Raw genomic sequence first — 26675 nt, 5'->3', positions numbered from 1 at the left:
CAACAGAATGCAGGTAAAAACCTGGATAATCTTTTGCAAAGTCACAAGTTTTTTGATTAGTTTCATTAGAATCAGTTTTCAATGTAAATTGTTCTTTTGCTTGAAAAGAAAACGACTGATAATTAAAAAAGAGGGGACACCAAATATTTCTTTTCCCCATAAAGTGGTTCACTAAATTGGCACATCTGTATGGTTTGTTTTAATGCATCTACTTAACTTAAATTGCTGAATTATCTTTCAGGATAAGATTCCCAGGTTCTCTAAATTTTTCAAATGTATACTGAGACAAAACTTTCCAAAGAATCTATTTAATGGAACAGGGGATTTATCTCGCTCTCTAAAATTAACTTTAAGAAAGTATTCTTGTTTAAGCAGGGCCATTTACCCTTGGGAAGAGATGTCCGCTCTATTTTGGACCAAGCATTTCTGTTTGATTGCAGCACAGTGCTGCAGGTATTTTGTGATCAGTGTACCTATTGGGCTGCCTGCCTGTCAGCATGCCTTCTTATTTACTTTCCATTTTGAAGAGCAGTACCTTCCAATTCCAGGTTTTACTGCATTGCCTTAGGTTCCCTTGGCTCTGTGTGAGGAGATCTGGACCATCCACCATGGTCACTCCAATGATCCTGTATTTCCAGAGTGTCCTTCCCCTAGAAATAAGCCTGTCTGCCTTCTTGTGAACAGCACATTTTCTTCAGTCCTGCTTGCTGTGGGCAGTGTAGGCATGCCTCTCTGAAGCGGACCAAGAATGAGCTCCAGTGACATTCTATTCAGTTGGAATGCAGCTGGCCTAGGTGTATGTTTGCACTGAACTGTGGTGTACTTTGAACTATCAGAAATGCAGCTTTTAAGGTACCAAAATATGGCAACGAAGTCTGCATTTTGATTTTTAACTTCTCTCAGATTCCTCAGACTTTCAACAATGGCTTTACCAGGATCCTTTTCATTACAGTTACATGAAAGTGAGTTTTACAGTCCATGGACCTTAGTCCAAACCACCTTCATGAACTCCTTCCCTTGCAGGAAGATTCCGCACTGCTTTGTGGCAGCAAGGGCAAAACTCTTAGGTCAGCACTGACATCTCTAAAGACACAGACTGCTCCCTTCCACCATGTCTCTGTACATACAGAATGTGGCCCCCAAAAAGGCTCTTTGGTCTCATCATTATCAGTGCTATTTGCATGGGAAGAACTTAACAGCATGGTTTTATAAGAACCAAATCTGAAATCCTCCTTTGTGATTCTCAGGAAGAGGGTGAAGTCAGCTGTTTTTGTCTTAGGAGTTCATGAGCATTAAAGGTAATCTGTAGAAATGAAGTGAATAGTAATTCTTAATTCCATGTAAGTTATAGTAATAGTGATTCTTAATTCCATTACTTTGCTTACTCCACTGAAGTTATATTTGGATGAATTTGGCCCTGGAGTTTTATGATCATTTAATATGATAGTCCTTAGAAGACTTTATTCTTTGAGAGTTATTAAGAAAATCCATCCAAAGGATAACAAAAAACAAAACCCTCAAAATTTTTAAAATCTGCTTGAAAATGTGTTTCAGCAAGCAAAACTATTTCTTTCAGCGTTTCTCCTGTCCCTCAGTTTTACTTATGTAATAAAAAGTAAAAACAATCAACCAAATCCACCTCTTCCTGAATCTCCCAGGATCAGTAGGGGGATTGGTTTGCAGTGAGCAGGTCAGTGAATTAAAAGTGTCTATTGAATTCTTGGTTTGTATCAAACAGCAGGAAGACTGTAATTTTATTTGCTGTTAGCAGGAGAAACTGGAAGAGGAGAAGGTATTGTATTGAAAAGTCTAAATGAGAGTGAAGTTATGCCTTTAAAAAATAAGGGATTATAAATCTCAATTTTGATTTTTAATTATGTTGATATATTGCTACTTTTAAAAGACATTTATGAGATTTAGAATTAGATGTCAAGAAGACATGCTTGCTGTCTAAATAAGTAAAATTTATGTGACAATTTAAAAGCTTCTTTAATTTATGTGACAATTTAAAAGACAGGGGAAAAGACTAAAGGAAAAAATCCTCTTGAAAACAATAAAACTACTTTTTTTTTGTGCATCCTAAGGCTAATTTTGATCTTTGGCCACTAGAACAAAATGGGATCATCTATTCAACAGTCAAACAGAGAAAACATCATTTTCACATCATAATTGCCTGTTTGTGTAACAAGCATTCTGATTTTAGTGTCAATCACACAAACATTAGAGAAGAGTCCAGGACAGATAGATGACTTCATAACAAACCGCCACCTTCATCATTCTCAAGTGATCTTGCTTGCTGTCTGAAAGATGGCACTTCTGCCTTCCTTCTCATTTCTTATCCATAGTAAATGTTTCTGCATTTTGATTCCCCATGTGGCTCTTTAAATGCTATGACACTGCAGTAAACAAATAATATGGAAGGAGTTGTAGAGTCCAACTCTGCCAATTTATTTAGTTTGGTTCACCCTCTCAAACATTTATTGCTTACATGGAGGTGTGTGGCTGCAACACAGCTTATCATGAGCAAACTGTGTAGGGGCATGGAACTGCTGAGACTCTCTTAGCTGAGATTAAAACTTCCTGCTGTTGCCTCTACAATATCATAAAATACTATTCAAAGCCTGAAAAGCCCAAAAGAAGCAATAAGCAGCACTAGCAAAACTTTAGGTTAAATGGTAGGAAGCAAAACAGAAAGACCATATTATGTACAATAGGCAAATTAATAAGTTATTGTGGGATTCTGCTGCCCTATTCTAATTCGCTGTTCTGCATTTCCTGGGAAAAAGGTACCTTGCCATGGTAACAGAAACAAGACTGAAATGTAGTTATATGATGTAACTTAGAGTGTTTGACTTGATTTGATCAAAAGAGGTGTATTCAGCTAAAGACTGATTTTGACACACTTTCTGCTGTTAATGAAGCCTACAGAAAGAGGCTCCATTCATTATAAGTTTCTCTGTGTTCTAAGTTAATTTTTTTGTTGCTTTGTATTATTCATCATTTCAGTGCTAATTGCTAATAATTATTCACATTATCTCAGATTGGTCATATACTACAATTTCTATTCTGCCATTGACAGACTAAAATCACAGTGCTCCCATGTAGCCACTCAAATGCTTTTTGCTCTGACAGAAAATTTTGTAAACAAGAACCCACCATTATTAATTTTTGTTTCTGAGTGCTCTGTTGAAAGAATTAGGGGATACTAATTAACTGCATCACACTTGCCCAATTGTCAGGCTAAACACTGAGCTTAGCACTCAGTGAAGAATTTGCAGTGTACCAACCTTTAAAAATCAAGTGTTTCATTTGAGTGCCTGTGACATCCCACAAAGCTGTTGAATTTTAAAAGCAGCTGCCCTTTTCCTAATAGTTAATAATATGATAATATGGGGTTTGTCTCTGTGAGACCTCTTAGGCCAGTTGTGGAAAGATGCCAGTCATACACAAGATGGGACTGCACAGCACTTCCCTTACATAAACTTCCCTGTTTAAACAGGAGAAGGCTTTTATTGTCAGAATTTTTTTTTTTTACATTGAAGAGTAAAGCCAACAAGTCAAACTTTGAAAAGAAATGTGGTGTGAAGGGCCAGTCACTGTTGAGCAGGAGGGTATGCCTGGGGCTTAAATAGCTGACATGAGGAGTAGCTGGCCATCTGTGATGAAGTAAATAAACTCAGACACTCAACACCTCTCCATGAAGCTTCTCATTGGAAAATGGATCTGTGTGCTTTGCTCCTGACTGATGTGCATGTGTGCAGCCTCTGACATACTGACTGATTTACAGAAATCATAGCTTCTCATTAGCAGCTGGACAAGTTATACTAATTAATTAAGACTTCAGTTTTGTCCCAGTTTTTCTGCCATGTAGATGTGCATGTTTTATGTGAGGAAAAACAACTGAGTTCTCATGGACAGTGACTAGGAAGAAGGGAAAGGAAGCATAAGAAATCCATAGTCCTTACATATATTACTGCATCGAGTGGACATGCATATAGGCAGGCACTGCAGCACTGGTTTTGGGTGGTAAATGGTCTGCATGATAACATGGCAACTTTTCTGTGGGCCCAGGCTCTGCAGCTGAAGGGTAGAATAAGACCTGAAAGTAAAGCCAAAATAGTAGAGAAAGGGAATAATGGAGAGAAATCTAATGATTGACAGTAAGTTTGGGTCATTGAAATTTAAGGTGTGGGCCTCAATGAGCCTGAGGAGGAACAGGAGCCGACGAACTTTGCAGAGCATAGAGGGAGAGGAATGAAAGCATTTTGATTTCATGGTCTAATCAAAAAAGGAGTAATGCTAGTGGGAGTTACATAATGTCGTTTTTTGGTAGAAAATGGATACACAACTTCTGCTTTGCTCTGAGTAGCATTAAACACACATTTCCCAGCTCTTGGTAAGTGTATGGATCCACATACATTTGCCAGATGCAGTCTGCCAAGACCATATTTTCTTTTTTTTCTTTAATTGTAACTTTGAAAATATATAATGAAACAGCGATTAAAACAGCAACTTTTACTCAGGTATTCTATTTTATAAGAATTTCTTGTTAATCAGCATTGTTTTGTTTATATACTCTTGATTCTTCTTTCCAATTACTATTATTTTGTTGAAAATATAAAGGCCTGATGGAGGAGAGGAGAGAAAGGGTTTGCAGTATTTAGTATAATACCCAGGGTGATGACATAAGAGCTTGGTTAGCTTAGTTCATATAGAATGTTTGGCTAAAAAATTTCTCATCCTCTGCCCAGACTGCTGGGGAGCTGCTGAGGAGGAGTGAAGATGTAGAGACAGAAGTGGAAGGAGAAGATTTTAAATGGACAGATATGAGTAAAATGCAGGGGCAGTAGAAGTAGTGAAAAAGACAAATGGAAACTCTTTCATGCAGCTACAAAGAGACACTGTGTGAAATACAGCAGGACATACAGAGTGTGAGCAGGGTGTACTTAGCTATGGATTGAATTAGGCAAAAACAAGTTAATGCTGTGTTTATAAGCTAGACTCTGATGCAATCAGTCCTCAGATGTGAAAAAAATCTCAACTCCACCCAAAGCTGCAGGTAACAAGAATATGAACTTGTCGGTCCCAAACCCTGAAGCCAGACAGCCAAGTAAGCAGCATTCCTTGCTAACACTGAATATCTTGCAACCATAATTACTTACAGCTTGGTCTTTCAAACAAAAGCAAGGCGTGTTAACAAGATAAAGACATGGAAGGCTATAATTCCTCATCAAATAAAACAATCTCACCCCACAAGGGAGTACAGAAAGAAATATTTCCTTTCTTTTTTTTTTTTTCCTTTCATAGCTTGCTGTCAGGAGCAGATGTTTCAGAGCACAGTTCTGCTGGTCATGGGGATCTTTCAGTCTGCCCCAAATTGTAAATGTCTCTCTCTTTAGAATTAATTGGCATTAGAGTGTTTTGTCCTTTTGTGTTAAAAGCACTGGAAATCATTCCTCAGCTGCAGCAAAAATTTCCCAGATAGCTATGGTCATATAATAAAGAACTGAAGTTCATGTTAAATTGAATGTAGTTGATGGAAAAATAGATTAATGTAGATGGGAGAAATTAGCCACTGAAGTAAGAAAAAAAAAAAGGTCACAGTCTGTAGTCTGGCAAATCATATGGCTTTTTAAAAAACCTGCTGTACATAAGGAGCTCAAGTGATTTACTATCTGAAATAGAGCAAAAACTGATAAATGAGTCACCAAAATGCTTACAGACAGTGACAAAGCAAGCAATTCTCTGCTTGATAGGGGCTAATGGGGCTGCAGGGACAACCTGCAATAATTGTGCTAATGGACCAGCGGCAGTCAGAGACCACACAGAGCTCTGCCCACAGCAGGTCGGAGCTACATCAAGGACAGCACTCTGAGCTGGAGCCAGGGCTGTCAGAACTGGGTAGGTTCAAAAGTAATGCACTTGTTTTTGTTTTTTCCTTTTTTATTTTTTTTTCTTTGCATGTTTTTATATTATTTCTTTTGGACAGGGTGAAATATAGAACAGATTGGCAGTTAGAGCCACTCAGTTTTAAAAAGTGGAGCAGAAGCAGTTGAATCAGTACTGTGTGAATTAGCATCATTCAGTGCTAGTCAGTAAGGACAGTAAACACAGTCCATCTGCCATTCACTCCCTGCTATCCTTGAGCAGAGTTTCTTTGAGCAAGAGCTCCCTTGTCTGAAGTGGAGATCTCTGAGGTGAAATATGAAAGCATCTCCATCAGATGGCCACCCTGGCAGCTACATTGAGCTCATATGTCTGGCAGGGCTTTGCACTTGTTATTTGAGGAGGAAACACTATGCTTTTGAGGAATTTACTGTAACAAGTCTAATCCTGAGTAGCATAGAGTAAATATTTTGCAGTGACTTTTCCTCCCACTCTTGTGGTCTGATGCAATTCATTCTCTCGACTGCCAAGAAAATAAAAAAGCAAAGGCTTTTGTTTCTAATCTTCCTAGATGTGATAGGAGCAATTCTACCTCCTCCACCATGTCAATGACATCTGACCTGCAATCCTCTTTAGGAGTCTATTCACAGCTTCTTCAGCATGTAAACCTCATGCAGTGAAAAGGATGAACGTGAATTTAGCGAATTGTTCTGCCAAAAGGAAGAATAAGCCCAGAATGAGGGTACCAAAGGATTCCCTTCTGTTTTCTCTGATGTGTCTTTAGTCATACAAGCTAAAAGAGAAGAGCTATGTTGTAACATTATATAAATATGTGAGTTTTTGTTGCATCCATTGGCAATATGAGTCTTCTTTTCCAGTTTGCTCTGTGCTTGGTACTTTGGGCCTCCCAGTGATTTCTAGTACAGGCCAATGGGGAAAAAAAAATGCTCTACAAAGTGGTGCAATGGAATTCATGCATTTTAGACATTATTTTTGGGTTCCATCTACTTGGCATACTGTAGTATGTGGCCAAAACTTAGCCAAACCAGAACTGTAAGAAGTAGTGATGTTTCAGAGTAAAACCATTGAACATCAGTGTTTGAAAAACTATTGTTTTTAGCCTTAAATAAAATGACAACAAGCACTCCTTACAAACCTGTTCCTACTTGAATGGAAATATTGAAGAGAATTACATAGCCAGAAATATTCCAACTTGCCTATTTTGATGGAAGACAGATTGTCCTTGGCAGAAGAGAATGACAGATTTTCATAAGGACTTGCATGTATGGACATTGTACTAATCACATTTTTGGATCTATTTTTCTGTTGACAAAAGTTGATAGAGTGACACTGTTGTTGTTAGACCTGACATGCTTTCCTTGAGCTGGAAATCTGATGTTTGTGAGGCAGAACACACAGGAACTCTTGATCAAAAGCTGTTAACAAATGTATTGATCTATTTACAATTTGGAGTAGGACTGATCATTTAATTTTCTTGATATGCCACTCTGAAAATGTTGTAGCCTCAAGTAGATAGGTTGGAGAAAGAGAATTCTGGGTCTTCATACTTCCTAAACTCTGTATGAACCTCAGAAGATTCAGGTTATGCATGTAATACTTTGAGGTCATCTAAATTAAGTATTGACACTGGCTTCCTTATATGTAATGTAATTTATTTACTTGGATGCAAAATTAATAATCTGGAACTCACCTGTTGCTGCAACTGTATCTCTTCGGGAATGAGGGTGTTCATTAACAATAAAGTTGCAAGTAGGAACATACATTATCCTATTGTGGTTACAGCATTTGATTATTGACCAAAATAAACTAATAGATAAACTGGAATAATACTTCAGAGCTGAGACTGCAGCCATACCTTGTGACAAATGACAAGTGTTGATGGAGTTCATCCTCTCTAAACAATGTCCTTTTTAAAATTTGTCTACATGCTTTTTTCTTAAGTTTCTCTTAGGTTAAAATCTGTTCTTTTAGCTCTGCCATGTGTCATGTTATTTTTTTTCTCTTCAGCCCACTCTTTTTCCTAATGCTACTGGAGGAAATAATTCCTGTACGTACAGTTCTTCCACTATTCTAATTAATGTTCATATTCCATAATCTTAAAATAGTATAAAGTGGTTTTTTTTCTCTCTGACAACCCACTATGGACCTCTACTTCTCATGAACATTTTTTGTCTGTTTTTAAAACATTTCTTTTCAATTAGAACCTATTTCTAAATGCCATGACTCAAATGAACCTACATTATTTGCTCTCTAAACTGTTATTTTTGTATAAAGGAACAACCATTATTCTCTGTTGTTCCTTGAGGTGCCGAAGGCCTACTTCCACATTAACTTTTAATAAGTGTCTGATTAATGGGCACTTTAGTGTATTTTTTTTGGTGGTTTTTTTTTGTTTGTTTTTGTTTTGTTTTGGTTTTTTTCACTGTTTATTGCTTTGTGTTATTTTATTTTTTGCTGTGCAATCAAGAATGTCTGCTTACTTGACTCCTTTGCATTTCCATTTTGTCAGAATATCCTTTGGTTTTCCTGCTATGTCCCACTTTATAAATATTTTCTTTTTGCAAAGTGCCTGTGCAGATGGTATTAAAAAAAAGAGTTGTTGATGCAGCAACTGTTGACAACAATTTCTGGAGATGTTTTATTAAAAAAACATATGCAAGAATTGTGTTTGTCAGCACCTTTCTTTATGTTTCAAGCTTTTCTTATTTGGAGGCACTGTTGGTTCAAGAAAACAAAACCTGTTTGATCCATTTGAGTTGATAATCAAATAACTGTAACTGTCTGGTTCAACACATGGCAAATGACAAGAACTGCTTATTTAATGTATATATAGTGGTTTCAGTTCATTCTTTTAAGAATGCTAACAAGTGTTTTTGATTGAAAAAGTAGGACATTATTCAGGCACTGTATCTGCTTGAGGAATCAAAACACCTGTAAAATTTCTTCTGTCTTTAGCTGTCTGTATCAGCTGTGTTCTGCTGCTGCTAACATAGGGCAGCCATGTCAGCATGGGCTTTCTCCTTTTCTGCACATAATCCCTTGACGAAGAATTTTCTTTTTAAGTCAGGCACACTGGCACTTTCCCTTTTTGCATTTTCTTTTTCTTTGGGAGCACAGAATGAAGTTTTATTTATGTAACTTCATTTTTGTGAGTCTAGAGATTTTCATGTCTATGTGAAGGGTTATTGTTCTATTTTTTTGATGATCAGTATTCAGGATTTATTTAGCTTTGGGATGGTGCTAATTTTTAAAACATACATAATAAATATTATGACATATCTCATGAGGAATATGCTATTTGAGGAACAACATGGAAGGAAGTCACCTGTGTGATACTATGGAGTAACCAAAATTATTCCATTCTGTATAGGGTTGAAGGGAATGTGGTGCCTGAGAGGAAAGAGTCTGGCATCTCTTTGACTAGGAGGGAAAAAGTGTATTAAGAAGTATGATGTACAGTTAAACTATACTGCTGAAACAAAGCCATCTGCTGTGTAGGAAGAGGAATTTTCTTCTGAATCCTGAGAGATGTGATTCTTGGTTTTGGTTTTTCAGTGCACAGCAGCATGTTCTTACCTGGAGAAGGATTAGAGTTTAAACCAGGAGGAAGGGAAGCTGAAATAAATGTTTCTTTTTTTTTTTGTGGTCAATTAGCCCACTTTAGGGGGGACTTGCCAAATATAATTTGCATGATACCCTGCATGAGAAAATCAAATTCCCAGTGTTTTTGGAATGTGTTATTTATAATCCTTGGTGTTTGGGTTGATTTGTTTGGTGGTCGTTTTTCTTCCCTGCCTTCTTTTTACTTTGAGAATTTCAGTTGAATGTTTTAATGGACTCAAATCTTGTGTCTTAAATTTGTCTCCCCTTGGTCAGCAACAAATCAAAAATATGTGTTTCAAAGCTGCTTTTTAATACAGATTAGAAGCTCCTTCTCTGACATTGTATTCTTGAGGGTCTTGGATCTCTAAGGCCTTTTAAGGCAGAAAAATGTCTGGTAGCAAACCAGAACTCAAGGCTATGGAATGAATTTCCTGAGGCTTGTAAGAGGTGTATATTAATATGTAATAGTGATCTAAGTGAAGGACTATTGCAGGGAAGAGAACCATCTTTGTGAAATAAAACAGTATTTACTCTTGAATAATTTCACAGAGTATCACCCAAATGTAAGAAAAAATATTTTATTGATATGAGCTGCCTTTTTATTCTGTTTGGGTTTTTTAACTTGTTTCTCTGGGACTTTCAATGTTTTAAAAGTTTTTGGCTCTGATATAATTCAAGGTGAAATGCAAACGACCAGTTATGTGGAATCACTCTGTTTTTTAAGTTACTTGCTGGGAAGTTATAAGGAAGTTGTCTTTGGAAGGACTTGTTAATAGATTTTTTTTTTGTAAACTTAACTCTGAATAACTTTTTTGATGATAACTCTTATGTATAAAAAAGAGATTTGATCTAAGTGCAAATAAAATGTACATATAAAAGTACTTTTTATTACATTGCAATATAGACATTATTTGTATAAGGCTTGTATATCATTCAGTGAAAAGTCTTTTTGTCATGTCAGAGTTAATTCACCAGGTTATTTGTATAGACAACATGGGAGATGTGGAGGATGAAAATTATTTGAAGAGATCTGTCTTGTCAATGACTGTAATGATGCTAAACCAGACTTTCGGATGACAAAGCTTATATTAATAACCTCAGTGCTTATGCTCAGCCAGAACCTGAAAAGAAATTTTTAATACATCCATTGTAATTAAAATAATTCAAAAATTAAATTTAATGGAAGGACTTCCAAGTGAAAAAAATGCCCATTATTTAATCAACTTAATAGGGGTATTTCAAAACATGACAGCTATATCTCCCACTAGAAAGTATTTATCTGCAAATTTTACTGCTGTTTCTTCTTTGTCTGCTTGCTGTCTTGCTCTAGCTTTGAAGCAAATTTTAGCATTTTTGCTGGGTCCAGTCAACCAAGATCATAATTTACATAAAAGCTACATAAATTGTCCTAGATATTTTGTAATACTGCACTACTTAACAGATAGTTAGTAATTGTAATACTGAACTTGTAACAGATAGATAGTAGTTGTAATACTGAACTACTTAACAGATAGGAGTATACTTGAACTTACTGTGTTTCATTTTATTGTGACCAAAGGACAAAATACTAGTCCCAGCAAACTTACAGTACTTTGAATCAGTCATCTGGGTTTTTTGAAATAAAACTTAATTTGATGACAACTTGTTTTTTTTTTTAAGCTGTGTGGTGGCCTGCCTCTGAAACACTTCTCCAGGCACAGAAATCAGCCACATTTTCTCATGTTTTTAGTGAATGCTTTTTTTGGTAGATGTCTGCCTTTATTTTTTTTAACTACAAGGAATGGAGATACTTTTTAGTGATAAAGTTTTTTTTTATCTAAAAGTTACAGTTATGAATAATCCTATATCCAGATTCTTGGAATGAAATATATGGAAAAACAATAGTCTAAGAAATGCTTAAAAAAGGAAAAAATAGATTTTTCATTTCTTGATCTCTAAGTATCACTAGCTAATTACTCTTTTCAGTCTCCAAAACTGGGGTGAGTGGCATAAAGATATATGAAAAGCCAGAAGAATAAATAAATAAATGTCACATTTTGTCAGTACATCTCTTGGATTAAGGAAAATTTTATCAATATAATTTTCCCTCACTGTTGTGTATGAAGGTGTTCCTTCATCTTGGAAGTGGCCACTAGCCTTGTTTTAATAGTGTTTCCTTTTCTTGCATAATTCTGGAATTCAGCTGCTCTCTAAGTAAATCTGCATGTTTTAATATATGTTTCCCCAAACCTTTGAGATGACAACATTCTATCACTTCAATGCTTGATGAATAAAAACCTTCTCTAGACATGGTTACACCACCTAGTTTTATCTCAGACCCACTCCTCTGCTCATATTTCCATCATTCAAGCACCCCATATTGCATCTCTAAGAGAGTCTGACCAGGCATAAAGTTAAAGAATTAAGCTGTGACCACTTTTTCAATGTTTGAAATTTTTCAAATTCCCTTATGGACTAGAAAAAAGTGTGATCCCCCTTTCTTTGTCATACGTTCAGTTAGCAACCAAGTTGGTTAAGCTGAAAACCCATTGTGAATGTCAAGGAAAAATGGTGGCATTTAAAAGCCAAACCTGCAGAATATACTAAATGTCACAAATGTAGTCATGCTTTAAGTGTTCTTGATAAATTGCTTCCCTACTACAGACTCATTTTTCACTATACCCTGCAGCATTTGCAGATAATACCTCTTAACAGGTTATCAATGTAATCCATAGAGGAACTAGGGGTTTGGAATTTGGACTGCTACCCATACTGGCTCCTGATGGCTCTTTCAAATTTGCAGCTTGCTGGCAGTTGCTAACAGCTAAACTCTTTTGGCAGCCTCTGCTCCTGAAATTTATTTTCTCCTTCAGACTCTGCAGTTTTCCATGTGGTCTCCTGTAGCTTTTTAATTTCCTTTGCTGAAGCAGAAAATTCAGAGGAGAAAACAGCAGATACCTTCTTCAGTGCAACTTCTCACTCCTTCAAATGGTAGTTTTTTGGACCTGCTGTATCCCTGTGGTCCTGCTGGATTCTCATGAAATCAGAGTTGACTTGTGCTTCCATCCCTACCCCATCCCTGCTCCCTTGTTGGATGCTGTGGGGCAGGCTCTGGTTGGCAAGATCATGGCCAGTCCCTGCTCCTGGCTCCCTCCCACAGGCAGATGGACCTCATGATGCCCTGACATGGGAGCAGAAAATGTGTGGAGAACACATATTTTCCTCTGAGGTAGAAGTGTTTCATGGCAGCTTAGAGGTTAAGTCCTTTCTTTTATCTTCACCCACTTGAGTGAGGTCAGGGTCTGTTTACTACACCCCAATGTCTTATTGATGGAGACCTTCCCTGACAGAGGCAGGCAAAGACTCTTGGGGTGAACAAATTACCAAATTGTGGCGATATCTTTTTTTTTTTTTCAGAGAAGCAAAATAATCCTACAAAGCCTGATTTGATTTTAAAACAGGAATCATATGAAGCACTCTATTTTCCAGGCTATTTTTGAACTTAAAATTGCCATTGAAGAACGTTCGCTTTCCAAATCCAGCAGAAATGAATGAAGCATGCACATTGTGTGTGCTCTAGCTAAGGAACCGTTTCCATCTAGGATAAACTCAGCACACATTTCCCTACACATTTCTTAAGCCTGTTCTTTAATTGCCTGGGGTCTTGGCATGGCATATGATTCTCAATTTGGAATAATAGAATCATTTTGGGTGAGAAAGACCTTTAAGATTATCAAGTCTAACAGCTTTCCCAACACTACCAAGTATACCACTAAACCCTGGCCCTATCTACATGTCACATCTACATGTCGTTTAAATGCCTGAGTTACCTGCTGGTAACTCAGCACTTCTCTGAGCAGTCAGTTCCAATGCTTGACAACCCTTTCTGTGAAAAAAATGTTTCAAGACAGGGAGTCTGAACTGTCCCGGAAACAACTTGAGGCCATTCCCTCATGTGCTGTCACTTGTTTTCTGGGAGAAGAGGCCAATGCCCCCCTCACTATGACCTCCCTTAGGGCAGGGAGAGATAAGGTCTTCCCTGACCTTTCCTTCTCCTTTTCTCCGGACTAAAAAACCACAGTTCTTTCAGCTGCTCCAGACCCTTCACCACCTTATTTACTGTTTGGACGCATTCCAGCACCTCAGTGTCTTTCAAAATGAGACCTGCCAGTTGGCTGTACCTCTCACAGTGTCATGCTATAAGGCAGTGCCAGCCCTTCAGGATCCTCTATAGTTCTGTCCAATAGAAAATTAGAAAAGTAAAGAAAATGAGTCTGTATTCAATAATGCTTTCATTGCTCATTTTTTCTAATATCTTAGTGCGGCATGGGTTTAAAAGGTCTGGAGGTTGTTTGATGACTTGGTGAAGCTACATAACGAAGTCATCAGGAAATATCTAGAAACTGTGTTGAGATGAGAGCTCTGGAGTCTTTGATCCTTCTCTTGATTGATTGATCAGCTGCTGCACTTGATTTGTGATGGGTAATCATAACAATTTCCTCATGGTGTGCTGCCTCTGAGGAGAAATCGTCACAGAGGATTGTTTCTTTGTGTGGGCACATGTGTATGACAAAGTTGTCAGATGTATGCATACAGCTGCTTAGTGCACCGTAAAGGTTTAAGAGGTGAATACTCAGATGTCGGTCAGCACAGTTTGTACCACATAACTGTTCCCCAAAAAGTGGGCTTCATCAGAAAATCACAAATACCAGCTTGGTGGGAGAATGTGTTTTAAGTGCAATCAAAAGCTTGTCTGGGGATCTCTTTCTTTGTGGCTTCTGTTTTGCTTTTGTTTTGTTTTTAAAGTTATGGTAAGAGTAATTAGTTCAGTACATATGATTTGTATAAATGTTTTCTATTTAGGGAAGATGAAGCTTCTGAAATTAGACTTTATTCTAAAAGAATGTAGTAACCATAAATGAAACTCATGCTGTTGTGACTAGTGTCGTTCACAATTATCTCTCATATTTTTACTCTGGACTTCTCTTTTAGGAAATTTTGCTTAGTTGTTGTATTTGTTATAAACTCTTGGGTCAGTAGTATTCTTAAGCTTTTGTTTAAGAGGTGACCTCATTCACAGAATCACAAGTTTTGAAGAGACCTTAAAGGTCATCGAGTCCAACCCATGCCCTAACACCTCAACTAAACCATGGCATTGAGTACTATATCCAGTCTTCTTTTAAACACATCCAGGGATGGTGACTCCACCACCTCCTTGGGCAGACTATTACAGAACTTTATCACCCTTTCTGTAAAAAACTTTTCCCTAATATCCAACCTATATTGGAATGCGTCAGCCTTGACACAGCTTGAGACTGTGTCCCCTGGTTCGGTCGGCTGCTGCCTGATGAAAGAGACCAATCCCTACCTGAATACAATCACCTTTCAGGAAGTTGTAGAGAGTGATAAGGTCATGCTTGTTATTGTTTTAGTTACTAGCTTTGAGTCAGATTACTAATTCAGGGAAGCATCCTAGCTCTTTTTTCCCCTGAAGAGATTCTGCTTTTAATTTTTTTATAAAATGAAATTTTTAATAAGTTATGGTAAAAACTGTTGATGTTCTTACATAACATATATACTTCCATATTCACCCCTTCAATTCTGACCAAATCTTTCCCATGGAAGTGAGAATTATTGTTTTCTCTTTTCACAGAAATTGCTCCCCAAACGATAGTTGTGTGCACAGCATATCATATGGGAGATGAAGCTGATATATAGCTGATATTTAAAATGTATCTTTTTTATTATAGGGAATGAAAGCAGTACATTGTGTACCATGATTAATCTTTTCAATACAGGGCTAAGTAATAGGTTCCAGTCAGATCTAGTGATTATTTTAAGTGTTTGCAGCCTAACTAGGATGAGCAGGATTTTTTACTTGGTCAGGCTTTTGCAGGGTGTATATTTCTTTTGGTGTCCTTTGCTGTTGTGCATTTGGGATTGAAATGTTGCTTATGGCTGAACATCAGGGCCCACCACAAAGTCTTCCTTTTCCTTTTGTTTAAAATTTCAGGTGTAAACACCATTAGGAAATGCCTGAAAATGTGGTCAGAGTGCAGGTCTAGGGCTTGACTGCAGGAAGGTATCACCTGCAGGTAATGGGAAGCAGACTTCATCGGCCACCATCTCTGACTAATGTCTGAGGAGTCATCAATCCATCGGTGGGAGAAACTGGAGTCTCTCACATCTCTTCCTTCCATCTCCTGCTCTCACTGGACCTCTCTTGAAAGCCAGTCTGATCAACTCAAACTATTCTATATTTGATGTAGAAAATGCTAATGATTTTTGAGTCTTGAACGGTGAGAGCAGAACCGTGAACACAAGTGGTGTCCAGCTTACCAGATCCTTGCCTGCAAATCTAGAGTGGTCTTTTCATCCTGAGAACAGGCCTACCCACAACTGGTTAATGAGCTGACCCGGTGATAGCCTCTTGGTAATGTTACTGAATTGCTCAGTAGAGGTGGATTGCACTCCATACTAGCATATGGATATAAGCAAAATTTCTAGCTATTTGTTCAGGAGGAAACATTCAAAGTGTGACTGGATCCCAGTTTTTGAAATTTGTTACATTTTGATTTGTTTCCTATTTACACAGCTTCCCAATTACCAGCTACTTGCAGGGCTGAGGAGCACTAAGAATTATGCTAAGATGCTTTTTGAGCTCTGCAGACTTCCTCTATCAGCAGGGGGTCTTTGGGCCTTCCTAGGTTTTGGCTGCAGATGATCTTTTATGTTTGGATTAAGTGGATGATCAAATCGCACCTCCAGCATCTCTGCAGAAGTATGAGGGGGAACAGAGGGGTTTGTGCCAGGCTCTCTATTCAAGGATAAATTTCATTTTTATAGTCCTTGCAATTTTTGAAATGATGTTTTCGCAACTTTTCTTTCTAGAGCTTTCAGCCTGCCAGATTCCTTTATGCCCTAATTAGCTTTACTGTTTATATTACTCTCATTCTCTAATTAGAGTAATCACATCATGGGGGAGTTGAGGCTCTTCTGCTTTTTCTCTAATTATTTTTGTTTTGTCAAGCCTGGCTGTTTCCCGCTGCTTATTCTTGTCCATGTGTTTTTATTCTCTGCAAATTGTTGTTGTCATCTACTAATTGTTTTTACTTTATCTGAAGACCTTTTCCCTTTTTTTCTGTCTTCATCATTCTTGGCCATCTGTTCAGCTTCATAGTTCCATTTAAAAGTGACAGGACCTATACCAGCAAGTGGGGATAACAAAGTGTAAGAAGAAAGTGAAGGTGATATCTAAGTGAAGGTGATATGTTTAATTAGCATTCTGGATTCTTCACCTCAGGTTCTGTCACTTAAGCCATCTTTCACATGACCTTTATACTCTTTTTCTTGTTGCCATTCCTGTGGTTGCTTTGCCCTTCAGCACTTTTTGCAAACTGGCCATTCACAGTAGTGGTGAAGAGCTGCTGAGATGTGGATTGTCAGTGGATATACATATGCCTGTGTAACATAAAGCAATGTTAGTGTCAACCCCTAACAATTAGAAGAAAATGGAAGTTTTAATAGAAAGTGTCTGGTAACTAGTCTCAGATTTTACACATCCCAGAAGGAAAAGAAGAAAAGGAAGTGCAGAAGGGTTAATAGTGTGCACAAGATGAGGTAAAGTCAGAACAGCATATATTATATATTATTTGAAGCCTTTTTTTCCTGTGGAACAAGTGACACTGTTGTGTTTAAAAGCAGAAAGAGTAAGTGGTTATTTCATTAGTCAAATTTCTGAACTCACACATTCAAGATCCACCATCAGAATTGTTATAAAAATTGTCCCATTTGGATGCAGACTTTGAGTATAGTGGGATGTTGGGATTAGCCAGAATTATATCAGCAATGCATGGTGAGCACACATTTAAAGTCCTGATAGTGGTCCTGCTATACCTTTGGGGTCCATTTTGTAAAAGCTCTAGGTATCTTTTCACATTGAAAGCGATGATGAGATTGGAAGAGTACTTGCTTCAAAATAACAGTTTCTCCACTTATACTTTCTTCTGTGTGAATGATATTCTCCTGCTTAAAAAAAGAAGCACTTTGATAGCTACAGATTATGCAATAATCTCTTCACAGATGAAGTGTCAGTGCAATGTAGCACCTGAGTTGTAATCTGCCCAACTTTTGACATGAGGTATTGGGTAATTGAATCTCTCTAACTCTTTCACTTTCTTCAGTTGAGACTGAAAATATGTGACTTACAGCACAGTTTGAATGGGTGTTGTGGCCATTCTAGGCTGAAATAACCATATCCAGTTAGTCTGCACCTAGCACATCTTCTGACTGAAAACACTACTGAACAAACAAGTCAAAGCAGTACTTGGAGGTTTTAATTTTACAAACTCAAAGTTGAGACACAGCTCTACAAACGGCAAGAATCTTCATTGCATTATAAATTCAAATATGCAATACCTTCTTTTTGAGCTGTCCTTATAATTAGAGGACTGAGTAACTAGTCACTGTTGTGTATTTATTTAGAAGTTGATGATCTTATAATTTTTTTCCCCTCGCAGTCCAGCAATAGTGGAAGAAATTTTGGTTTCCTCTAAGTGTATTGAGATCTGCATTTTGACTGTATGTCTACGTATTTCTTTGGAACTTTCTGGTGGTGGGAGGCTACAATTTTGAATGTAATAAATCTGAGTGTACCTGAATAATGATGATTTTGATAGGAAATTTCTCTGAAAGAGCCTGGTCATGGGAACATGTTCTAGAATGGCTCAATTATTTAGTCTCTACCAGAAGTCTGCCTCAAAGCCAGACCTCTGTGACTCTGACTGATTGTCTTCAGCTGCTTCTTAAGTTTGGGGATTTATACTTTAGCAAAAAGCTCCTTCACAATGCTAAGCTGCAATATGGCAAGAAGTAGCTTACAGTGTTTAATTATCTGCCACACCAGGACCAAGATTTGACAGAAACCATTTGGAAGGGACTGTGCTGCACAAATGCAGAAATTAAGTCCATGTATTCAGGTTTTCTTCCCTAATACCAAGAGTACCAAGGTTGCTGTAGAGATTTGATTTAGAGATTTGTAGATGGTGACTCATATCTCAAATAGCATTTATTATAATAAATGAATAAGTTCTTCTATTATCTCATATTTTATGAAGTATGCTAGTGTAAACTTATATGAATGAGTCCCTTGTGAGTATAAGGAGGTAACTACCATGACTAGTTCAAACTTAATCAATGAAAACCCTAATTTAGGTCAACACCATTCTTAAAGAATATTTAACTAATTAGATGGGCTTGTAGCAAACTGTTCTGTAGATCTTTAGTGAATCATTTTGCTACAGACTTACTGTTCTGTTTTTCTTTTCTCCCTCCAAAGATATCACTTCAATTTTTCAAAATTATTCAGCTCAAGGTCAAAAAACACTGTTTTTACAGAGAAGACACCACTACTGAAGGTTTCCTCAGAGGAAAATGGGTGAGTTCCTTTCATTTTTCTCAAAATATTTTTTTTCTAAGTTCTCTTCTTTTTAGTTGCATGTGGTTCTTTTTTATATCCTAACACCAAACCTGCTGGGAAATAAAGGGAATAGCTGGGACTGTAAGCAGAGAATTACTCTGGAGGACCTTGGTAGCAGAGAAGGGGCTGAAAAAAGGCAAGGATGTAAGGTGTGAGGTCAGGGTCATTAGAGAGCCCTAAGCATAGACAGCTGTAGGTTTTGTGCTCTTATTTCCTCCGTGGGCTGTTACATAAGTGCACTGAAAGACACAGCAGAACTATAGGGAAGGTCCTCATGATGGAGCTTGCACACCAGATCCTGAAATACATCTGCCTGGTGTGTCAGAGAACTTGTACTCTCAGGTGCGCCTAAACGTCATGGGTCTTTGCTCTTGATCCCCAGTCTGCTCAACTGTGTCACCAAGGGAACCTTGGTCTGTACTGAATAAATATTTTTCTATGAAATTTTCCATAAAAATCTCTCAGAGTGAATGTAAGGTTCTGCAAGGTCAGTTGCATCTACTACCTGTTGAAATAAAATCCTGTTTTATTATGTTTACTGAAAATGTGTGACAGGTTGCGGTGTATGGCTCTTCATAATCCAGATTTTACCACAGATGATGATTCATGGGACAACAGCTCTGCAGAATTTGAGCAAAGGTTTCAACTGGAAAGTGAAATGACAAGTTTTCCCAGATCTGCTTCTTCTGAGAAATATGAAATATTGGACAACCTTCATGTCAAGTTCAATTTATCAAAGATGAGGTCTGAATTCAAATATTACTTTTTTAAATTTCTGCATGTATTTGTTTTTACGCATAGATATCTAGAAAATTATTTTATGTAAATTAATAGAATAGGATTCCGTATTTAGACTGTATGTAGTTTGAAACTGATTATGGACTCTCAATAATGATCAATAGCCCCTTCTTCTAAGAAGAATCAGTCATTTACCTATTCTAAATTTGCAATTCTATACCTTCTATATTGCTTTTAATATATATTTTTAACCATTTTTTAAAAGATCTGTAGTTGATTCCACAGCATTTTTTTCTTCAGTATTTTGTTGCTTCACTTTAATTAAAATACGTGTGTAAAAGTTCTGTAGTCATTACAGTAGCTTTTCACATATGCACAAAGCAAAATATAACTGAGCATTTTTCCACCTTGGACAACATTAATATATTTCATTTTTTACCCCAAAGTAGTCATTTAGGCCTACGGCTGGAGGAAATTGAACCTGTAAATATATTAAAAGATAGCAATATGATAAGAGCATAACCTCAGGTTTTCTTGGGACATTTTTGCTGGGGGTTTAACTAGCAGAACATTTAATCTTGGATACTAATTCCCTGTGCCTCCTCTAGAGGTCCAATGCTTCTTCTAGTTTGTTTTGGTGTCTGTAGGTAGCTCTGCAGGGTTTTCATGGAGCCCAGCACTGCAGGTCCACATCTCCACCTTTCCAGCAGAATGTCAGTGCATCTTTTCCCAATCTGTATGTTGTTTTAGCTCATCACTTCACAATTGTTTTCTTCTCACTGTGCATATGGTTTTGTGCTCTCCCACTCTGCTGCTGAGCAAGTGGAGCAAGAGAATTCCAATGACTGCAATTAGTGCAATGTGAGCACATGCAAAGAAGTTTGGCAGGTGCTTTTCTTCACATTTGTGATAGATTTCCCTGGTGTTTGATGGAACAAAGGTATCAATTGGGAGTGTGAAATCCATTGTTTCCAGTACAGCATAGATTTATAATCTGGAGAGGAGCAAGTTTTTCTGGCAGAAGTTCCCTTGAAATATTTTCACTGCTATAGTGCAAGCTGTACATATGGGATCAGCTTCTTGGCTGTTGTAAATTAGCACAGCGCTGCTGAGATAACAAATGATGCTAAACTGCCCAACACCATATGCAGATCAGATCAAAAATCATTTGGCTTAGAAGAGAGGGTGAAATTCTTCATAGATTTATACTCCATGCATTTCCAGCTGAAGTCAGATAGGATTGTACTGGAGGCATATATCAGCATAGGATTTGGCACAGGGCTTGTACTTGCATCACTGTGCCAGATTAGCACTGTAGGAAGAGACAGATTGTGAACCATGGGTGAGTCCAAAGCTGATCATGTCTCAAATGTAAGCTGTTAAAAATGCTGCTTCCCTAATACAAAATGTCATGAAAACAAACAGACGGGAGGAAAAGACCCTTCTAAATGCTGTATTTATTGAAACCATTTCCAAAACCTTGTTTTTATTATATCTTGCCAGCTCCTTTGGATGAGTTTCTGTTATTTACAAACAACTGGTTACTAATTTATAAATGCTTAATTAATATTTTATTTCACTTGAGTCTTAAAATAAAAAGGTTTTTAATAATACTTTATTATCATAAATTGTAAGTCCAAAATGAAAACAAAAATTATGAAGTACATAAAAATTAAACTAGTCTGGATTAAAATTTATTAATTCATAACCTAATAAATTCTCAAAATTCCAGAAGGAACCTGTAATGTAAAGATGGACAGAATTGACCAGCAGGATAGAGGATCTATGACTAAACTGTCACTATTTTCCATAAATCACATAATACCAAAAGACGTTATCAGTGATGAAGTGCTAATAAATGGCTTGTGTCATCATTCCGTTCTTTTCATGTCTGTATCACTTTCTTCCTCTCTCTGCCCTCAGTAGATCAGGGCTACTTGGAATTTCTAGAAGAAACCACTTAACTGGCTTCCTTCTCCTCTTCCTCCTTCTCTAGATTTTCATACTGTGCAAAGTTTGGGTAAAGTTGTTACCACTTGTATTAAATAGGGGACTTCAGCCCCTTTGTACCAGTTTGTGACAAGACATTTTTATTAGCTGCTGGTTTTTATTTTCTGCTGTTTGGACAATTCTAGAGAGGGGGAAACTTTGGAAAACAGTGTTTTTGAAAAATGGGTCTCCAGAAATTTCTGTTGCTTTTTGTCAATGAATTGATTTAAGGACTTATTTCCAATGTGGTTAAAAATTATTTCTAACATTCTTCAAACTATTCTGCTTTAATATTTTGTCCTGTCGCATCTGTCAATGCAGCTTTTTATTGCACTCTTTGTTTTTCAACTAATTATCCTGGTAACTTGAAATGTTTTCCCTCTTGCTTGTCATCAGGTTTAAATCAAGCCCTGCATTTGTCATTCTGTCAGAAAACCAAGGTTTGAATGTTTACTTGAAAAAAACCAAACAGAATAAGAATATTGATGCTTTCAAAATGAAAATATCTAACGAGGTCAAACCTACACAAAGGCTTCTGTAAATTAAGGCATCAGTATAACATATTGATGGGCAGTCAGAAAATTTTTAGTTGAGTTGTCTTTTCAGTAAGATTAAAAAATAGTAATTTAAAATGTTAAATCTTAAGATTTCTTTCTCAATGCATCTTCAATATCCACATTTTAATTTAGAGTTATTCTTGCCTGACCCACTCAGTAGTAAGCTTGAACAATTCAGAATATTTTGTGGTATCTCATTTCCGGAACAGGGCATTCCTGCAATGGGCACAGGCATGCCATGGGAAAAAAATAATCAGTTTTGTTAGTAGATTTATGCTCATGAAGTATATGTGGTTTTAAAAGATACTGCTAAACCCAGAAGATTCTTAAATCTTGTTCCTGTCTTCAAACTGCATTTCCTAATACTTTTCAGGGTGTGTATCATAAGTTCAGTTTTGAGGAAGTCTCTCTTGACAGCATCTGTCTATGCAACAACCTGTGTTTTCAGCACAGCCATGCCACCTCCCTGTGATAGCAGCGCTCCTTCGCCTCTCTGGGAGAGACAAGAATCACCTGAGGGGGATTAGGGTCTCCCAGGGGCCAGCAGCAGTAGTGGACAAGTGGTTCCAGCATCCAGCACCAGCTCATTCTGCAGCCTTCCCTTAGATTTTCCAAGGGGCAAATCCTCCTTCCTGTCCACTGAGATCCATCTGTGAGCAGAGCTGGTGCAGGAGCCCTGATGGTCACCAAGGCTTCCTAAACCCTTGCTGACCTTGCTTTGTGGTGTCTGCACTCTGATTGATGTACTATCGCCCATAAGTGCTTACCATGGTGTTTCTGAAATGTCAGAGCTGTTAAGAGAATGGGAAATGTTGTTCTTAAACTAGCCACATAGTAAATACATGTTTCCTTGTATTTCAGATGCTGTCTCAAATTCCTGAAAGTTTCAGGCCTCTTTATCTTCGTAGTTGTCTGCTCTGTAAGTATTGAATTTTTAGTCTTCCCCTGGCCCCCATTTCTTTAGAATTAGTTCAAAATGAGCTATGATATTTTCTCTTAGCACACAGAAAATGTCTTGAGGCAAAAACTGACAATACCGTACAGGGCTTCATGCCTAGTCATAGTCCTATTTGGTGCACTTGTCACCTCTCAGGACAATGTGATTGGGTAACCAGTTGATTTGGAGGAAGAAGCAGCTTAAGCCCAAATTTGTAGGTCTCTTAAGGATGCTTCTTGAATTCAGGATGGACCTTTTGATCCTGACACCTGAGGAATGCTCACAGGCAAAGCTGTGCTTGGGAGGATGCTGCAGCAATGACAGCGCTTCACAGTGTCAAAGCCAGAAGGTGATGGGGAGATTGGCATCTCCTTCAGGTGGCCAAAGTGCTGCCCTCCCTTAGCAAAATCTCCAAATTCAGCAAAATCTTCAACTGAAAGTCTAGAGAAAAGTTTTAAAAAGCTGGAGTTTATTTTTTTAGTGGCTGTGAGGAATTCCTTTTGGGGTAGCAGGGCTTCTGTGCCAGGAAGAGAATAGATGACACTCTGCATTTCCTCAGGTATGGGTGCTGCTCTCCAGACAGATCCTGAAGGTTGACTTAAGAGACATTTTGAAAAAGTGCATAAAATATGGGACTTTGGCTGTAAATTAACTGGAGGAATATTACTTACCCTTGTTAAGTATCCCAGAGATGCTTTTCAACTGTGGTGGAATTATACTTAAAAATACGGAAACAATCTCACAACTGAATGTGTAAAGAGTCTTTTTAAAGGATTTGAGATAAGTTTAGCAGGTCTTTGGCAGTTTTTGTGTTACTAATGAATGTTTATTCTTTATCCTTGCCCTAGATTTTATTTGGCATTTATCCAGATCAAGATATGCCCTGGCAGATGTTGGCTGTATCGCCTCTGGAAAGCTTCTGTATCCTTCTTTCATTGGAAAAAAAGGGATCTGACGTTTCATTGATAAAGCAGTTGAAAGGATGTGTGTTTTCTCTCTTGCACCCTGAGAGGACAGGGTGGTCTCAGAGCCTTGCCTGCATTTGGAATGGTCCTTGCCACTGGCCCAAGTAGTCCCTCTCCAAGTTGTACTGACTGGCACCTGTCAGGCCAAGCAACTGTTTAGAAGAAGAAGAAACAGAACAACACCAAATAAAAATTAGTCATCATAGGTCAATACAGATCTGAATGTGAAAAGTCTTTGAGGCTTCAACATTCATTTAGTAAACAAACAAAAAATTTTGTAAATTAGTTACATTTATTCTTCCCACTATATTTCTAGTTAAATCAGTCTGATCTGAAATCTTCTTGGCTCTTATTTCACTTGTGTTAAAAGAAGATGCACCTATAGATATGTTTCACAAGCTCCTGCAAGGTCCCTTGTTTTGAAAAGGTGCAGTAGGTTTTCATTTTTGAGATGTTCTGTTCTTCTATATAACTGGTCAGCTCCATAGCTTTGGGCAGGGAGAGTCCATTTTAAATAGATTTAATTATTAGCATTCTCACTGTCACCAATAATGACACTATATAATGCACTAATTAGTAGGGTAAATGAGGAAGAAAATGTTAGTGCTTTAGGGCAGTTTATAATTAAAAGTTGAGATTGCTTTTTGGAGGGAAGAAAATGGACTTTTAGTAGGACAAATGACAACTTCACCTGTAAACTCCCATCAATATCCTGTTCACATCAGTGTTTTTGGTCCTTCTTGAAACTGTTGTTAAAAGTTCCTATGGGAGTGTAGTGTTGAACAGCACCACAACTGTCACAGCCTTAACTGTCAAAAGAGGATGAATTCAAAGAGGGTCTTTGAGCTCAAGTTTTAGTCAACTGTCATAGCATAAATTGAAGATTTCCTATCTTTTCAGATTTGGGTTGGACCCATAGCTGTTGCATTGTACAAATCAGCTCTGCAACTAAATATTCCCTTTGTTTCAGGGAACTGCATTTGGGACTGGGATTTTAGACAAAGAGATGTTCCTGTATTTTGCATTTTACCTATCATGTCAGGACACTTTGAGACAAATAGCTGTCAGACAGTCAGAATATAGCATTTCCATGTCTTACTTGACAAACCCAAAGCTAGAGCTTTTTAGCTTGTGTAATGTGTCTTGAAAACTAGATATTCTGTCTACTGTGTTATGTCAGTGAGCTGGGGAAAAGTAAAAGGCAAGCAATCCAGGAAAGCCAAGCTTCTTTTTCAAGATGATGTAGTAATTAGAGTAGAAGAATCAAGGAGAAAGATTGCCTTTCTAAAAGTTTTGTAAAAGGCACCAGCCACCCTGAATGTCCACTTACTGTCACTGGCAGTCTCCATTTGCTCAGCAGTAAGTTCATGTGGTTGTCTTCCACTTTATTGCATAGTGAAAAAAGGATTCCCCTTCTTGGCTAGTCCTAAGTAATGTTAACCATTCAGCCAGCAGTGCTGAAGATGCAATTTCTGCTGGCTGACAGATTGCAGTTCTCCCAATGGACACTATGGGCTACTCTCTGAATGACCACAAGATTTTAATGGTAGGTTTGCAGGTGTGCTGCAGCAGTCCTTGCCACAAAGTCCTTGGAGGTTATCATATGAGACTTCGGGTGGAAAATCAGTATCTTAGCTCATATGATGCCAAAATTGCAAATCAGCAAACTTTACCTCTTGCTTCTGCTTCAAAAGCTGTTTAGAAGAATTGAATAGGTATTAACCACTTTTCTTTTTTTTTTTTTTTGAGCTCCTTCCTCACAGTTCTGTTTATTTCCAGCAATTCCCAAGCACACTGTTGTGAGTGTGCTCACATATGCAATGTATCTCCACACACTCAAAAAGACAAAACAAAGTGTGAAATATTTTTAAAAAACAACTTGAGTGATTACTTTTGGACTTCATGTCTTTTGTCATCCTAGTGTCACCTAGATTTTTTTTGGTTTTTTCTGTCATGCTCATGAAATCTCAGGTTTGCTTAGGGGCAGGACTTTCCTTCTCTGGTGCTGCGAGAGGCCTTCATTAGCTGGTGTGGAGGTGACCTGCTTTTCAGATGAGATCTCTGGTTGTGTTGCTATACCTGTATCTCTGGTTTGGTTTCACTCTAGCAGTTTTTCTTCCCATTGCCTTATTTATTATTAGCACACGTGTATCTCCCATGGCTTTGTCCATCCCCATGGGCACAAATCTGGCATGTAACACAGAGGTATGCTGGCTGCAGATTCTGGAAACAACATCTTGGCACCTGTGAATTAATAGAAGCTTTCTGAGTCTGTAATTTTGTGCGTGATTGGTTTGGCTTTTTTGTTTAAATACTGATTTCCGTATAGGCACCAGGCACAAATTCAATGATTTTAGTATAGCTTTTCAAAATATTGGTAATATCTTTCTTGGAACATAAATTCTTGGGATTTATTAGTTTTTAAATTCTAACATTCAACTCTATAATAACAGAAAGAAGGAAGTTTATACTGAAGCCTGACTTGAGGACCCTTTCTGCAGGAAGCAAGATTCAATGTCACT

General features: G+C 37.6%; 1 protein-coding gene across 1 annotated transcript in view; it reads left to right on the top strand.

Moving 5' to 3' along the window:
• Positions 1–26675, top strand: part of OCA2 (OCA2 melanosomal transmembrane protein) — a 182747-nt gene that overhangs the window by 26570 nt on the left and 129502 nt on the right. Inside the window, exons 4-7 of the mRNA XM_064715016.1 lie at positions 18827–18925; positions 19523–19711; positions 23113–23170; positions 24037–24109. Coding sequence (XP_064571086.1) covers positions 18827–18925; positions 19523–19711; positions 23113–23170; positions 24037–24109 — 419 coding nt within the window. The remainder of the gene's footprint in view (positions 1–18826; positions 18926–19522; positions 19712–23112; positions 23171–24036; positions 24110–26675) is intronic.

This window comes from Zonotrichia leucophrys, chromosome 1 (genome assembly GCF_028769735.1).
Source record: "Zonotrichia leucophrys gambelii isolate GWCS_2022_RI chromosome 1, RI_Zleu_2.0, whole genome shotgun sequence".
NCBI classification, from domain to species: Eukaryota; Metazoa; Chordata; class Aves; order Passeriformes; family Passerellidae; genus Zonotrichia; species Zonotrichia leucophrys.
The sequence above is the reverse complement of the archived record's forward strand: the minus strand, read 5'-3'. Positions and strand labels throughout refer to the sequence as shown.